Genomic DNA, 17,043 nt, shown 5'->3' on the forward strand with positions numbered 1-17,043 from the left:
CCATGAATCATGAGGAGGAAGGTGTTTGCAGTTGTCCTTGCTGCGATGGACAGTGATCGACACCGGTTGAGGGCGGTGCAACAACATGACTGGGGCGGAGGAGATGAAGGAAAAAGTGTACAATGTGAGTGGTACAGAATTTAGTGTTTTTGTATTTTCTTTAGTGATAAAGCAAAACAAATTATGAAAATCTAATTTATTCTTTTTTTTTTCATTCAAAAAATTTGAAAAAATATAATAATAAAATTTAAAAAATATAATTATTAAAAATTAATAAAAATAATAAAAAATAAATTATATTTCTTATTAGTGTCTTTATATCATTCGTATCAGAATGAATCCAAAATATACTCATTTAATGTTTCTATGTATGTCTCATCTGCCAAAGAGATTATCTGTATATTTTCAAATCCGCAGATTAAGACAGTAGGGTCTAAACTGCAAAAACTAAAAATGAGGAGGAAGGTAAGCAAATACGTACGTGTAGCTTGCAAGGGCCAAGGTGAAAATAAGGGAAACTAGGCGGGGCGAGATTCCCTAACTCACACAAGAGGGCACAGGAGAGAAAGAGAAGGGAACGAAAGAAGATCGAGTTGCGGTGGCCACTCACTACTAAGAACCACCAAATTCCATTAACCACTACCACTGCTCACTGTGCACCACGCCGTTATAGAGAGCGAGAGAGAAGATGGGAACACTGGGCAGAGCTTTTTACACCGTTGGATTCTGGATCCGCGAGACTGGCCAAGCCCTTGATCGCCTTGGCTCCCGCCTCCAGGGCAATTACTTCTTCCAGGAACAACGTACGTACCTACCATTTCACTTATCCTCTTTCTCCATTTCTCGTTTCAATTAGGGTTACAATTAGAAAACAATGTATAATGTATAATAGATTCTGTATTTAATTGCTTTGATTTGATGTCTGTGTTCAGTGTCAAGGCATCGACCTCTGATGAATGTCTTCGACAAGGCTCCTGTGGTCCACCGGGATGCTTTTGTGGCACCTAGTGCCTCCATCACCGGCGATGTTCACGTTGGCCATGGTTCTTCCATTTGGTATGGATGTGTTCTTAGAGGTAATCTACACTCGCCTCCACCTCCACCATTTTTATTGTTTATATACTACATATCATATGCTGTTTTATTGAATATATGCTGCAATAGCTTAGCCTATGGGATAAGAGTAAGACCAAACAGTTCAGTTTTATTTTTCTGCACTCAACTGCTGCATTGGACATGCCATAACTTCGTAAACCTGCTTAGTATGCTAATTATCCTTTTACCATCGTATAAATTTATAGAGAATCGGTTGAGAGTGCCAAGCTTGACGTAGGCTTTCCTTTGTTGATCTGAGATTAGGAAGCGGAGCTTTAAAAGTAGTCTAATCACTTATTCATAGTACCACACAATTTTAAGTGTGGTGAGACTCGTCCAGTTGCAGGACTCTAAACTTTGGGTTAATGATTTTTCATTCCGTTTGCATACCTTTTACAAGCACTAATGAGCGAAGAACTGAATACAGAACCGATTATAATCCCAATCCATTTCTACTTTGCTCCCTATTTTCCACCACTCCAAATCTTATCTTTCCTTCCAAGCCTACCTTTGGTCATAATGCTCACAGGCTCCCCACACATGAAATCGCTCTGTCTAGAATATCTATCTAGTGGGTATGGCTGATTAGATATTAAACTGTTTGCTTTAACTAGAATGTTAAGTCCTAAGTAACAAAGTAAGGCTTTCTAAAATGCGTCTTTTTCATTCAAAAGTTGGTAAATCAGATATATCTGCTTCTTGGTGTGATCCAGATTGATTGATTGATTGCTGCCTATCTACTTTAGTCTACTCCTTTCTTAATGTTGATCAAGAATGACCTCACATTTGTTTCTTAGTTTCCTACTCTTTTCACTGCTTCAACTTTTTGCATTCAGATGGTATTATTGAAAACTGTTTTAGCTATCTTGTTCCTACGCAAATGCACACACTGGCTTATATTACATTTATAACGTGGTTGAGTATTAATATTTCCCAATCGCTCCTCTTCTGTTTATTTGTGCATAGCCTGTTGTTTTTTACTTCTAACTAATTCATATTCTGTGTGAAGGTGATGTTAACAACATTAGTATTGGATCTGGAACTAATATACAAGACAATACTCTTGTTCATGTTGCCAAGTCTAATTTGAGTGGAAAGGTTTTGCCAACTATCATTGGAGATAATGTCACTGTCGGTGAGTGGAAGCCGTGATCATGTTTTGCATGCCTTAATTAAAAGAATGGGTCTAATGTGATCTTTATCTAAGATTTGTATACCATGGTTATATGTTTGAACATTAGGACATAGTGCTGTGTTACAAGGATGCACTGTTGAGGATGAGGCATTTATTGGCATGGGCGCAACCTTGCTTGATGGTGTATATATTGAGAAGCACGCCATGGTTGCTGCTGGAGCTCTTGTCAGGCAGAACACAAGGATTCCCTATGGAGAGGTTTGTATGAGCCTTTTGTTTTCCTCCAAAGGGAATAGCTCTCTTGCAATTAGATAAATGGAAGTTGCTTAAGTAGGTGATTCAATTAGGCCTAAAATGAATGATTAAGAGTTTTTCAGTTTATTTCACCAATGCCTTTTGACTATTAAGCCGAATGACTGCTTTCAAATGCAGGTTTGGGGAGGTAATCCAGCAAGGTTTCTGAGGAAGCTCACTGAAGACGAAATGGCCTTCTTCTCACAATCTGCCTTAAATTATTCCAATTTAGCTCGGGCTCATGCAGCTGAGAATGAGAAAGAACTTGATGCAACTGAATTTGAGAAACTTGTTCGAAAGAAGTTTGCTCGTGGTGACGGGGAACATGATTCAGTGCCTAACCTTTCAGATGATGTTTTGCTAGACAAATCATCGAAGGCTTCTTAGAGTTTTCTTTTCTTTTTCTTTTTTAATCTAAGTGAGCATATTTTATCTGCGATTTTCTGGAGAATGGCCGCATTTGTTTCCAATAAGTTTGTGGGCTCTTACTGATATCTCAAATATTCAAAAAAGAACATGCTGCATCTTGGCGTATAGCTATACTGTGTGGCCAATTCGAGCTTTACTTTCTGTTTCTTGGTGAGAAAAAGAGTGGAACTATTTGGTAATGTTTCAGTCATCCAGAGACATATATCTACAATTCTATAACGTTGTAGTTGGACATGTATTCTAGAATAATAAAGGATATCAGTTCAGATAAGCCAGTTGAATCTGTATTTTCATGGATAATAATTTATGTTCTCTTCATCACGTGTCATGTTATATATTAGCGTATAATAATGTTTTCTTTTGTATATTTCACTCAGGAAATGAGCCGTTTGCTTTCTCGGATAGTGCGTGCATCTAAAATGATTGTCTTTGAGATTTCTCAATTCCTTTTTACTTGGGTGATGCGTAAAGAAAACGAACTGCTTTTTAAGGCTTGGTACTGGATCGTCCTACAGGAAATGGCACATAGTGAATCAAGTTAATTATTAGTTTATTATTATAAATATAAAAAAAAAAAAAAAAAAAAAAAAAAAACAATGCACGATTTGAAAAATTCCGTTGCCGGGAATCGAACCCGGGTCTCCTGGGTGAAAGCCAGATATCCTAACCGCTGGACGACAACGGAAGTTGTTAATGTTTTCAGAATATATGTTTTTATTACATATAGTTGATGTTAACGGGTTTATGTTCACCACATTGAACAATTCATGATTTGCTAAGGTATTTATTAATTTTTTCCATTATGAAACAAACAAACTGATTGATGCAATGATGTTTATTGCAAGGATCATTAGCGGAGGAGAATCAGGAGATTCTAATGATCCGTGACTGCATAAGTGAAATTATAAAGTGGCGGACATAAAGGGTCCCATTGGCTGTGGCTATGAGGCTTGTATAAGGTCTATGTTCTTTGATTACTTGATTTTTAAATCTTCTCAGCGGTACTAGCAGGTTGAAATGACATAATCACCCATGCTTTGGTCATAGAGCAAAAAGCTTCATTCCTCATTGTAACGTAATTGGTCATCACTTAAAAAGTGATGAAGTAAAACCATTTGAATCCTCCCTTTTTCTTTTGCAAACGGTATGACATCCTCTTATGAAAACAAAAAGCAAAAAAGAAAAAATAAATAATTATTTTTTAAAGGAGGAGAGGAAGGAAAAAAGAGTACAATAGTAGCTTAACATACGGCTGATTGTAGGCTATATGGGGACAAACCAAAAGATGATCCTTCAATCAAATAAAAGGCAATAATCTTGGCTTCATAAATTGCATTCAGATTCCCATCACTGTTGGTTTGGTTTCTTTTGGGTGTTATGTGTTTCTCTCAATACCTTCTTTATATATACACAATAACACAAAATTGGAATTGTCATCCTGTATTTCATGTGGATATATTTAGTTATATACAATTATACATACATACAACTAATAACAAGCATTATTGTATTCAATGCTAGAAAATGGAGCGTGAACCGAGGCGCAAAATTTACAATTGACACAAAAAAAAATATTAAATGTTTTACTAAAGAAATATGATATAAAGAAATTATAGAATTTGGATAATCACTCCATTCTAAATTTTTAACTAAATCTCTACGGAGATATAAAATAGGAATTTGTGATTTTTCATCTAAAATTAAGTTCTAATTACACTCGAAATATTCTCTAACAAAAAATTAAGCTCCAAAAATACAAAGAAAAAATATAAAAAAAAAACGAAACCAATATTCTCTAACAAAAAATGTAACTAATAACTTAATACATAAAATAATATAGAGACACAATATACGAAAAAAAAATCCAATAATCTTTTGTAATATTCACTAATTATGACTCATAACCTTTAATAAAATGGTTTACATAAACTTAAGGGCAAATGATTTGGTTAAACTAAGTGCATTTAAAAATGTCCTGAATGTCCCAAATAAAAAATTGTAATGTTAAAGTCCTAAACCACGTTTCTATATAAATCGAATTAAATAAATTCGATTTAGGTAGTAAATCGAATCTAAATGATTCGAATTAGGTGAACGTAAATCGAATCAAATCAATTCAATTTAGGTATGAACATAATTTGAATCAATTAGATTCGATTTATGGTTGGACGTAAATCAAATGAATTAAATTCGATTTACATATGGAACCAGCTTTACAGTAAATCGAATTTAATTGTTTCGACTTACAATGCGGGGAGGTATATAAAAACAAGCTGCTATACGAAATTTTGTAGAAGAGTGAGATTCACAATGGCTAGTGATAAGAGTTTTGTAGCTCTTGTGCACTACAGAAGGTCCATTAAGAAGAAAACGCGATCAGGAATTAAGTTCACTGACAAGGACCCGTTGAGTATTTTTCTCAAACCTTCGACAAGTTTCGCTTAGTTTAAGAACACTATACTCCAGAGACTAGGACTGCATGGCGTGAAACGAGTGAAATGTATGCGTCTCAGGGCGCCATCTCTCTACGAAGGCGCTGACCAACGGCTCGTCCAACCGAAACCAACTCTCGTTCAATCTTGCAAGATGGTATAGACCAGCCATCTGCAAGTAAAGAATGATCTTATCATCCAACATCATACCGTGCTGCCGTCTTATGCTGATGATGCATCGATGGGGCTGCATAAGAATAGAAGATGACTTCTCACATTCGTCACAAAAACACCTCTCAATGCATCAAAATTTCTAGTTACCACAACATTGCATGCCATCACTTTGCAAACATTTTTATCTTTCTATCCCTACAAATCTTTTATACATAGAAACGCTAACCACTACATTACTCATCTCCAATTTTCGTATTAACAAAAAAATTACTAGTACGAGATAAAAATATGTTCTTTTTATTAACAAAGATAAAAAAAAGTAGTTAACCTTGTTCATTAATCTACAGCTAGCCCTATTCTACAGTTAATAACTCACTAAGCCTGACATGAACTAAATTCAAATATCTGTTTCTGAATTTATTTTATAAATCCCACATTAACAGTTCTAACTAACTACTAATTTATTTAAAAACATATTAAACATTAAAAAAATATAAACCTCGAGGTGGACGACTCCAGCAATATGCGCGATTCCGTCAAGTCGATACAGACGATATGGGTTGTCCTCCATGCATGCAGATTCGGTCCAACCCGAGTGGCTTTCAGATAATCTCAGAACTGGGTGGTGGGGTATAAAGTTTCTGGGTTCGAATCAAGTGACTTCGATTTGTTTATATAGCGAAGAAGCAAGCAAATCGAATCAACTTGATTCGAATTATGCGCGTTCCAATTGCTTGTAAATCGAAGCAAGTCAGTTCGATTTAAAGAAACATCAAATCGAATCAAGTGGATTCAATTTACGTGGGTTTTGAATTCTGTAGGCTAAATCGAATTGTGTTAATTCGATTTACGTATTTACTGAAATCGAATTCACTTAGTTCGATTTATATATTTTTTTACCACAACCGTGATTCGAATTGGATTGATTCGATTTGCATTAAAATTTTTATCTCACTTAATTCGAATCATTTAGTTTCAATTTACTACGTATTTGGCTAAATTGAATTCACTCAATTCAATTTATATAAAAGTCAACATTAAAATTTTGTGATTGCAATTTTTTATTTGGGACACTGAGGACATTTTCAAATGTACTTGGTTTAACCAAGTCATTTACCCTAAACATAAGGTCAAACTACCTATTTATCCTATTCTTATGGAAGTAAAAGGATATCCAACCAAACAAGTTACAAATAAGTTCTCCTAATGGTCATAATATAAAGATTAGTCAATATTTTTAACTATATTATGATATAACACTTGTAACTAAACATTTATAGTTCTTGATAATTTTACTATGTTCTTCAACTGGATATTTATATAACTTGATATTTGTTTAACTTGTGCACATTCATTTCCAACACATTAACAAATCAAAATTGATTTAAATTTTTCACATTTAATTCAATTCTTTTTTCTATTTTTTATGGTTGGAGGATTAATAATGTATAAAAAGAAAAAAAACTTAAGAGTCAATAATTTTAATTAGTTAATAGACACTATAACTTTAGCTAATTGTAATATTTAATAAAGGGTAAAATATATTTTTTGTCATTAAAATTTGACAAAAATTTCAAAAATAACCCCAAACTTTATTTTGTTTTAATTTTATTCTAAAAGTTTTTGATTTGCATCAAATATACTCCTAACGGCTAATTTTCCAAAAAATTTAAGACATATTCAACAATAATTTCATAAGAACAACCCCTCAACATAAACAAATCAAGTATAATTTTCATGCATTATTGTTAGATTGGTCTTAAATTTTTTAAAAATTTAGCTGTAGAGAGTATATTTGATACAAATCGAAAATTTTTAGAACAAAATAAAACTTAGGGATATTTTTAAAATTTTTAACAAACTTCAAGGATAAAAAATATACTTTATCCTAAATTATTTTACATTTGATTTGATCTTTCCTCAGTAAAAATGTAATATACAGAGTCTCAACATCCTGTAGCTACTAGTTCTCGTTCCCCTTATGAGCCTGCAACAGTTTTCGTCACCAATTCGAGTATGAAGTAAGAACGAGGCTTTCAAGGTAAATGATGTTGATGCTACAACATCTCCCGTCACTTTCATAAGCATGCAATTATAATTGCTAATTTGTCATATGCATGTTATAAAGTGTTAAGTATCGTGTCTATTCATCTGTTTTGTCTATGACTAAATAAGATATAACGACATTTAATTTGGATTTATACTTTTTTCATAAAATATAATATTTCATGTCTCTAGAGGTTAGGCATGAATCTCGAGTTCTTTCATGAAGCAATTAAGCGTTTGAATGTTGCAAACAGCAACACAACCACCCTCTAACATGTAACCTCTATCATTTCAATGCGCGTGTTCCTTGTCTTATCATACTCATGAGCCCTCTTTTCATTTTCTCGTGCTTAATCAGTGATAGGCTTTTCTTTAATTAATTACAAAAGGTTTGGTTTCAATTTTACGTTTCAATATATTATTGGTGTTTAATGATTGCAACTGCTCACGTCCTTGTGTTTCCTTGGGTGAGAATAGGCCAGCGCAACCATCAAAGTCCTACAACGACATACAAACCTTTAATAAATAAATAAACAAGCTTTAGAAAATTATATTAAATAAATTATTTAAACCAACTCTAAATAATTGAAAAATAAGTCTGATTCTTAATAAACTAGAATAATATTGTACATCCAAGTATTTTTGTTAATCAAATCTAACTAAATTAATCTAATATAATAAAAATCAATTATAGTTAGTATTATTCCAAATCTTATTATTTAACTTGATTGAATTTAATTCATAAAAAGACTTAAATGTGTAGCATTACTCAATTAACTATTAGGTTTTCATTTTCAATGTATTAGAGTAATTAATATGAAAATGCAATAATTTATTTTTTAAAATGAAGCAATGAACATAATTTTTGTCTTGTGATCATGGCGTATCATTAGATCTATATTGTGGAATGAATAATAATGTTATTCATATCGTATTTCAACTTAAATAATTAATAATGAATTAAATTTAGTGTGGTTAATTAACTCATTCATCTATCTTTTAATTTATTATTACTAATAGCTTTCAAGTGACAGATTTGGCGAAAACAATATGATCAAATCGAATATGAATATGTTTGTTCGATCGTTATGCTTTACCAATGCAACTTTATTTTATGATAATGTGACTAACTGACTATGATTCTTTGGCTACCTAAACTCAAATAATAATTCTCTTCTACAACTGTATGAATGGAGCAAAAGCTAGGTATTGGCTTTCCACCGGATGTAATAGCCAAACTGTTGATTGAGTTATGAAGTGATTGCCTACCCCATATTTTACTGGTTTAATTTGCTAATTATTACTGCTAATTGATAGGTTGAAGAATGAGAAGAAGCGGTGGTTGATTGGTTCTTTGTTGTTATATGGACAATTTGGCTAGAAAGAAATAGTAGAGTCTTCAATAATAAAGGCTCCGAAGTGATGGAAATTATAAACAAGTCCTTTATGCTCTCCGACAAGTGAATTGGTGGTGAACCTCTTGGTTGTTGATGGCACTGCCGAAGATGACTAGAGAGTACGTTACCTTTGGAGTTGCTCGATACCAGTTTGTACGTTGAGTAGCCTGTTTCTTGACTTTTTGTTGCTCCACCTTGTTGTGTCGAGCACTTTTTACTTCAAAAAAAAAATTCGATTTTAGTTAAAAAAAAAAAACTGGGCGGTATCAATCTAATTTCTAATTATTTATTTATTTTTGTATTATCCAAATGTTCATTACAAAAAATTCGTTAAAAACTGTCAAAAATATTGCTGAATTTTGGGTGAAATGTTTCCGTCAATTTTACCGTCGAAATTTCCGAAAAATTGTCATAATAATTTATCAAGCCAAAAAATTATCATCAAATTCGGTATCTCATCCTAAAATTCAATGGTAATTTTTTGTGCGAATTTGGATTTTATTGGCGCCAAGTTTACTGTCAGATTTTGTGACCGAAAAATCCGATAATAACATCAATGAATGAAACGTGTCGTTTTGATAATCGTCAGCTTGTTAACATCGGATTTTGTCACCGATAAATGTTCGCTCCTTTTCCGTCACTTCTGCATAGCCTCTCTCTCTTCTCTTTTCTTTCTTCTCTTTTCCTCTCATCCATTGAAGGTAGCCCTTACAAGCCCACCGCTGCAACTGCTCCTTTATCATCGTTGCTGTGTAGAACGTCTCCGCCACTACTGCGGGAGTCGTAGAACACAACTCTACCATGTCTCTATTCACCTCTGACGCTGTCCCGTCGCCGTTGACTATGCCGCCATCATCACCGCTAAAGACCACCGCGCCAGAGGTAAGTAGTTTTTCCATCGATGTTTTTTTTAATAGAAAGAGAAAATCTTAAATTTTAGTGTCCACCACCACAGAGAAAAATGTTGTCACTATTCATCATAGCATTACCACCATTGCGCCGCTGCCACTGTTAAAAGTAATTTTTTAGTGAACGTTTTTATTTACATAATTTTTTTATTAATTTAGGATTTTATTATGACTTATTACATTTTTTTAATAAAATGTGTTATTAGAGTTTTAATATATTGTTTGTTAGATTAATTTAATCTAATTAAAAATTAAATAAGATTTGGTTTAATTAAGATTTGGTTAATTAAGTTGTAAATTAAGGTAATTAGTTAGATAAATTAGATTTTTTTGAAGAATTTTTTTATTAATTTAGGTTAGATTAGTTAAAACTTTTGTTAAATTTTTTATTATTTTTTTTATGAAATGTGTGATTAGGGTTATATTTTTGTTAGATTAATTTAGTCTAATTAGGAATTGAATAAAGTTAAGTTAGGTAAGTTTTAAATTAAAGTAATTATTTAGATAAAGTAGTTCTTTTTATAATTGTTTTATTAATAGGGTTTTATTAAAATTTTTATTAAACTTTTTTTATTACATAATATTGGCTTTAGTTTAAGGTTTGAGTTAGAATAGTTTATAGTTAAAATTAGATAAAGTAAGTTAATTTAGGATTAATTAAGATCTTGGATTTACGGTAAGTAGCTAATTAGGGCAAATCGCAGTATTAAGCCAGTTTGGTGATGAAATTACATGATTCAACCAAATTGAAAAATGAGACATGGATCAACCAAAAGTATGTCTCTATATAATTCAAATCAATCTAACTCGAACTGAAAACAGGAGTAATTCGAATCAATGTTGTTTGAATTATGAGGGACTATGCATGCTAGGTAGTTCGAACCGAACTGATTCGAATTATACATGGGGTAGTTCGAATCACTCTGATTCGATTTATATGGTGACCTATTCGATAGGCAGTTCGAATCTAGCCGATTCGAATTATGATACCCCAGACGTGTATAAATATGGTGTGAACGTGAATTGTGTTCATTCGAGTGAGACAAAATGGCTAGTGAGGAGAGTTTTGTAGTGTTGGTTCATTATAGAGGGTCCATTAAGAGAAAACACGCTCTGATGTGAAGTTCACTGATAAAGATCCTCTGAGTATTTTTATGAGACCTACGACGAGATTTGATGACTTTTTGAATTCTATAATACAGAAACTTGGGCTGCAAGGTGTGAAACGGGTTCAGAAGTTATTCTAACGCATTCCGATCTCAGTGCTTAGAGATGACGTGAAGTACGATTCTTTCATCATAGGGAGTGACGAGGATTTGTAGGTCCTGTTCCATTATAGTCGGCAATTTTCCGAGGTCAGGATACCTGAGCTGTTGGCAAAGTTGGTTGACGTGGTATCTAGTTCGGGAGGTTCAAACCGGAATACCCAAACTCTAGGCACGGTAGCCGGTTCTAGCTCGAGAACTGTTGGTGCATCTTCGTCTGTACCTGTGAATGCACCTCGGGACGAGCTTGTCGGCTCTCCGTCATTCGCCGTTGATCTCAACTGCAGTGGTGGTGGAGAGGTTGGTATCGTGGATAGGGTGCCAATTTCTTTACAGTTAGGGATGGCAAAACTCTCCGAGACGCGGCGATCCCTGCAGGGACTGCCCCGAATGGGGATCCGACTATGGAGAATTTTTCCCGTGAGGATGGAGACGGGGGACAAAATTCCCCCGAGGCAGGCGCGAGGACCAGAGTGGGGATCCCCGCCCCCATCCCCGCAAATCCCCGAAGTTCATAAATTTACTCAGGAAATCTCTAACGCTGTCCATACTCCATCCAACCTCTCGCCGCTCTCCCTTCTCACTGCATCATCACACCTCACTGTGCCATGATCCTCACTGCGTCGTGCTCTCTATTTGCGGTGTTCTTTTCCGTAACTTTGTCATCGTCTCCATTCTCCTCTCTATTGTCATGTCTCCCACCTTGTCCACTTCTCTATCCTTTGGCTCGCCGTTGCGTTCTCTCACTGCGTCATTTCGAAAGAAGTCACCATCTTATCGTTTGGATTTTTTGTATAAAATCTTATTATTTTTGTATAGAATGGATACTTACATCTCTATTCATATGAAAATTAATAATTAGTTAGAACTATCAGATAGATGGGGAATGGGGTCCCCGCGGGGAATGGGGCCCTGTCGGGAATGGGGATGGGGAGCAATATTCTCCCACGGTAGGAAATGGGGGCAGGGACGGGGAGTAAATCTGGGGGCGGGGATGGGGAGCAGGGAGGCATCCCCCGCCCCCGCCTTGCCCCATTGACATCCCTATTTACAGTGTGGGGCACCGGCTGGTATGGGTGATGCATTGTTGGATGATGATGGTGATGATGATGTCGAGCTTGACCTCATTGCTGATGACAGTGACGATGACATTGCAGCGAGTAATCCAGCTGGGACTGGCGGTGGTTCTAGCTCTGGGACTCAGCAGTACCCTACGCACTTTTCATCTTTGGACTTGGATGCCATGAGACAAGAGGAGGTTCCTGGAGAACCTACTGGATTTGGTGCTAGAGATACCCAGGGTACTAGAGGTCTTACAGGATTTCAGGTTGGTCAGCAGTTTCAGGATAAAGAGGAGGCTGTGTTAAGCATGAAGACGTATAGCATCTGACGCGGGGTATAGTACAAAGTGGTGGAGTCCGATTATCGCAGGTATGTTGTGAAGTGTACCGAATTTGGGAAAGGATGCACATGGTTGATTAGGCTAAGTCTCCGGCAGCGCAAGGGTATTGTGGAGGTAAAACGATACAACGGACCTCATACTTGTCTCGGGACGTCGACCTCGAGTGATCACAGGAGTCTTGATTATCATGTGATCTCGGCCTTCATCATGCCAATGGTCAGAGCTGATGCATCCGTCTGCATCAAGGTACTACTGAATGCGACAGAGGCACACTTTTGGGTTCAGGCCGACTTATAGGAGGGTTTGGTTGGCCAAACAGAAGGTCGTCGCCCATATTTACAAAGATTGGGATGAGTCATACAACGAGCTGCCGTGATGGGTCTTAGGTGTGCAGCTAACTATGCCTGGTAGTGTTGTAGTGCTGAGGACGATAATGCCATATGCCGAGGCTCCAATATCTCCAGATGCACAACCTGAAGAACGTTAAGAGAGTTATACGGCATCCAAATAAACTGCGAATACAAACAGTCATCGTTTAGCCATGCACACTTGCTAATCTAAAAGAGACCAGATTATAATCAAAAGGAGTGGTTCAGATACTTATGTCCCCAGCCTGTAAGAGGTTTATTCTGAGCCTCCACATCGCAACGCGAGGTCCTTTCTCGCTCGCTGTAGGATTGTGACCTGACCACCTGCAACCTACGACCATGTTATCACAAAATGAAAATAACACCAAGTAATATAACAGTATAAACGTAGATATAATAAAATAATAGCAGACGATAGAATAAATTAATAGTACCTCGAGGCCAAGAGCTAGCTGAACGTATCATATCCAGCGGGTCTACATCCAGGAAACTGCCAGAAAATTCATTACTGAAGTAGCTGTAACGGTCCGGCTAACTTGACCACATGACCACATGTTTGTTCACCATGTGACACATGCACCGGTATAACCACAAGAGAGCAGCTGATCCCCAACTGTACCCACCCATATCCTCAAGCCTAGCTATGTATGGGAGCCACCTAATGTGAATGCAGTTGCCGGACTTATCGGCAAATAGCTGAGTCCCTAACAACATCATGATATAGGCCTGAGCATACCTCCTAATAGTGGGCTCATCGGCTCCCTCGGGAAGCTCTCCAAATGTCTCATGGAACCAGCTGCAATTCACTACAAACTTTTGAATTTGGTTCGCAAGAGGTAACACACCCAGCAAGTCCTGGAGCCACACCCAAGCTGGCCGACCACCCTCGATGTACGTCTAAAAATCTGTCAGGCAACCACTAACATAATGTCCATCGATCGGCAGTCCGAACTGGTACGCCACGTCCTGCAGTGTAATAGTGCACTCCCCAAACGGCATATGAAACGTGTGCGTCTCCGGATGCCAGCGCTCAACGAACGCACTGACTAGGGGCTCATCCAGTCTGAACCATCTCTCGTTCGGCCTCACAAGATGGTATAAGCCAGCCATCTGCAAGTACGGAACAAACCTCTCATCCAGACGCATACCCTGTTGCCGTCGCATGCTCGGAATACATCACTGGGGCTGCAAATAGAATGTACCAGAATATAAAAACACTAACAAAACCACTAACATCATTCACTAACAAAACCACTAACAAAATCACTAACAAAACCACTAACATCATTCACTAACAAAATCACTAACATCATTCACTAACAAAACCACTTGTATGGCAATCCTATCTAACTTAGCAACGGTACATAATGACTACCATTTTAACACACCAAAGATAAAAATATGAAAAAAAAATAAATGATTCACTCCTATTTTAAAGAACAAGTTTGCACTAACCTCTTCATTGATAACACCAGCTATATGGGCTACTCCATCCAAACAATAAAGTCGGTTCGGATTATCCCCATCGGCTAAATATTCTTCTCAAGCCTTTGTTGGAGTCGTACGGGAGTCTTTTTCTCTGGGATTTGGTGGGGCATGGATTTAGAATAGTGGTGTTAGGAAATTATTTAATTTCCTAACTTATTTGTGGGCAATACATATATCAATTATAATCACAAATGATGCTATTTCAAATTAAATGACTTATATAATGATGATCTCATTTATTGTTATAAATGCTAATTGAATAAGTCATTATTACTTTTGATTTAGAATTAAATGAGAATAAAACCGGATATTATCTTTTGTTCTTTAGATAATTATCTTTTTGGATTTTAGATATATTATCTTTTGGACTTTAGATACTATTTTATTTGGGCTTTAGGGTTTAATGGGTACCATGCTCAAATATAAATAGACCTTCAGAATTTCGGTCCCCAATATACCAAAGTCGCCTTTGTTACTCTTTTCCCATCAAAAGAGTTGCAGTTCAGCCACTTAGGAATACAGAAGGCTTTGGTTGAGGAAGATCGAAAGAACTACAAGATCCAAATTCTTCCATCAATTTCTGACTCTTATGAATTCAGGTACGCTTCCGCATTGTGTTGTATTTTTGGTGATTCAATATGAATAATCTGGATTATTAAAATTAATTTATTCCAACAAGTAGTACCACAACCATCCATAATTTAATCATCACAAATATTCGTTTTTTTTATTTTTCTATTATCGAATCAATATATATGTATATGTGTAAAGCATGTTGTATTTTATTTGTTTGTAAAATTGATAATTTCATTTGAAATATTGATGGAGTACTATTAAATTATAATTTTTTTTAAAAGTCTAAAAAATATCATTAAGATTTAAATTCTTTTACGATTTAAATATTTTTTTTAATTGTTACATAAGAAAATTAGTAATAATTTGAATTATTATACCCACATATTTTATAAAGATTTGGTTTTGGAATAAATTGATTGAACATTATACTGCCAAAGTAGCCTCTTTTATGAAAATTGATTTATTCAAAACATAAGAAATATGGTAATATGTAATTCATGCGAATATTGGTCAGCCCAAAGAAAGGTCTATATTTGGCCGAATTACATGCACATATTAATGGTAAATAAATATTTGGGTAACTAAGAATAAAGTAATACTTATTATTTATGCGAACAATAATCGGCCCAAAGGAAGTTTATTGTTTGGCTAAATAATAAGCATTGCACACTTTTGTTTATTTTCTATTAATTATGCAGTCAATAATCGGCCCAAAGGAAAGTTATTGTTTGGCCAATTAATAGAAAATATATGCGGTAATAAGTAGGTTGCAAAATTTAAGTCTCCATGTGCATATTAAGTCGATCCAAAGAAAGGCTTAATATGCGACAGGAATTTTGACAATATTTGATTACTGCAATGAGAGTATCACTTACGGTTAATTTTTTTATCCAAAGATTGAAAATTAATGTTGTTCTAGATATCTCAATATGGATTTTTTTCCATTATTTAACTAATGTTTACTGCATGTTTTTTTTGTTCTAATCCAGAAACTATGGCTTTAGCTACCAATGTTTCTGCACAAATTAGCAGTATTCCTATGCTGAATGGTTCAAACTTTAAAGTTTGGAAAGATACCGTGGAGATTGTCCTCGGTTGTATGGATCTAGATACAGCTCTTCGAGAGGAGAAACCCACTTTCACTCCGGAAAATCTCAATGAGATTAAAATAGAGTAGTGGGAGAGATCCAATCGAATGAGCATTATGATCATGAAACGCTCAATTCCTTAGGCGTTTCGGGGCTCAATTATTGAGGATAAAGATGCCAAACAGTTTCTAAAGGGTGTTGAAAAATTCTTTACTAAGAATAAAAAGGTGGAGGCAAGTAGTCTTTTGAGCAAACTTGTCTCCATGAGGTATAAAGGTAAAGGGAACATTAGTGAGTACATTATGGAAATGTCTCATCTTGCTTCAAAATTGAAAGCACTAAAGTTAGAGTTGTCTGAAGATTTACTCGTGCATTTCATTTTGATTTTCCTTCCTGCACACTTTGGGCAATTCAAAGTGAGTTATAACACTCTGAAGGACACTTGGTCCTTAAATGAGCTTATATCTCAATGTGTGCAAGAAGAAGAGAGGCTACAGCAAGATAAGACTAAAAGTGCTCACATGGCTTCATCTTCTCAGAATAAAAGAAAATGTGATACTACTGCGGATATACCTTCTCAACAGAAAAAGGCTAAGAAACAGGATCAAGTTTTAACCTGTTTCTTCTGTAAGAAGGCGGAACACATGAAGAAGGATTGTACCAAATATGCCACTTGGCGTGTAAAGAAAGGTATAATTCTTACTTTTGTTTGTTCTGAGGCTAGTTTAAGTTATGCACCTGTTGATACTTGGTGGGTAGATTCTGCTAGTACTACTCATGTAAGTGTCACTATGCAGGATTGCCTGTGGAGCTGACCGCCAAGTGATGCTGAAAGATACATCTACGTGGCAGACGGCAATATAGTTGCAGTCGAAGCTATCGAAATCTTTAGATTATGTTCCACGAGTGGATTTTACTTGGATTTATTAGAAACATTTTATGTACC

General features: G+C 35.6%; 1 protein-coding gene, 1 long non-coding RNA gene and 1 other non-coding gene across 3 annotated transcripts; 1 reads left to right on the forward strand and 2 right to left on the reverse strand.

Moving 5' to 3' along the window:
- The first annotated feature begins 519 nt into the window (after positions 1 to 519).
- Positions 520 to 3,274, forward strand: LOC107487964 (gamma carbonic anhydrase 1, mitochondrial). Its single transcript, XM_016108659.3, has 5 exons — positions 520 to 803; positions 933 to 1,076; positions 2,105 to 2,230; positions 2,337 to 2,488; positions 2,663 to 3,274. The coding sequence occupies exons 1-5, from the start codon at positions 689 to 691 to the stop codon at positions 2,909 to 2,911; spliced, it is 786 nt and encodes a 261-aa protein (XP_015964145.1). The 5' UTR covers positions 520 to 688; the 3' UTR covers positions 2,912 to 3,274.
- A 292-nt stretch (positions 3,275 to 3,566) lies between these two features.
- TRNAE-UUC (transfer RNA glutamic acid (anticodon UUC)) lies at positions 3,567 to 3,638 on the reverse strand. The gene has a single exon. It is a non-coding gene; the product is annotated as a tRNA-Glu (tRNA).
- Positions 3,639 to 3,823: 185 nt separating this feature from the next.
- LOC127747549 (uncharacterized) lies at positions 3,824 to 4,308 on the reverse strand. The gene is made up of 2 exons (XR_008009446.1): positions 4,204 to 4,308; positions 3,824 to 4,109 (listed from the first exon to the last, which is right to left on the reverse strand). It is a non-coding gene; the product is annotated as an uncharacterized LOC127747549 (long non-coding RNA).
- Between the last annotated feature and the right edge of the window lie 12,735 nt (positions 4,309 to 17,043).

Source organism: Arachis duranensis, chromosome 5 (assembly GCF_000817695.3).
Source record: "Arachis duranensis cultivar V14167 chromosome 5, aradu.V14167.gnm2.J7QH, whole genome shotgun sequence".
In the NCBI taxonomy this organism is placed as follows: domain Eukaryota; kingdom Viridiplantae; phylum Streptophyta; class Magnoliopsida; order Fabales; family Fabaceae; genus Arachis; species Arachis duranensis.

What these genes read in the sequence shown, in the direction of transcription:
- LOC107487964 (XM_016108659.3), top strand. Translation starts at nt 689, where the DNA reads ATGGGAACACTGGGCAGAGCTTTTTACACCGTTGGATTCTGGATCCGC. An exon ending in TGGAGATAATGTCACTGTCG is followed by an intron (nt 2,231 to 2,336) that starts GTGAGTGGAAGC and finishes TTTGAACATTAG; the next exon opens with GACATAGTGCTGTGTTACAA. An exon ending in CAAGGATTCCCTATGGAGAG is followed by an intron (nt 2,489 to 2,662) that starts GTTTGTATGAGC and finishes TTTCAAATGCAG; the next exon opens with GTTTGGGGAGGTAATCCAGC.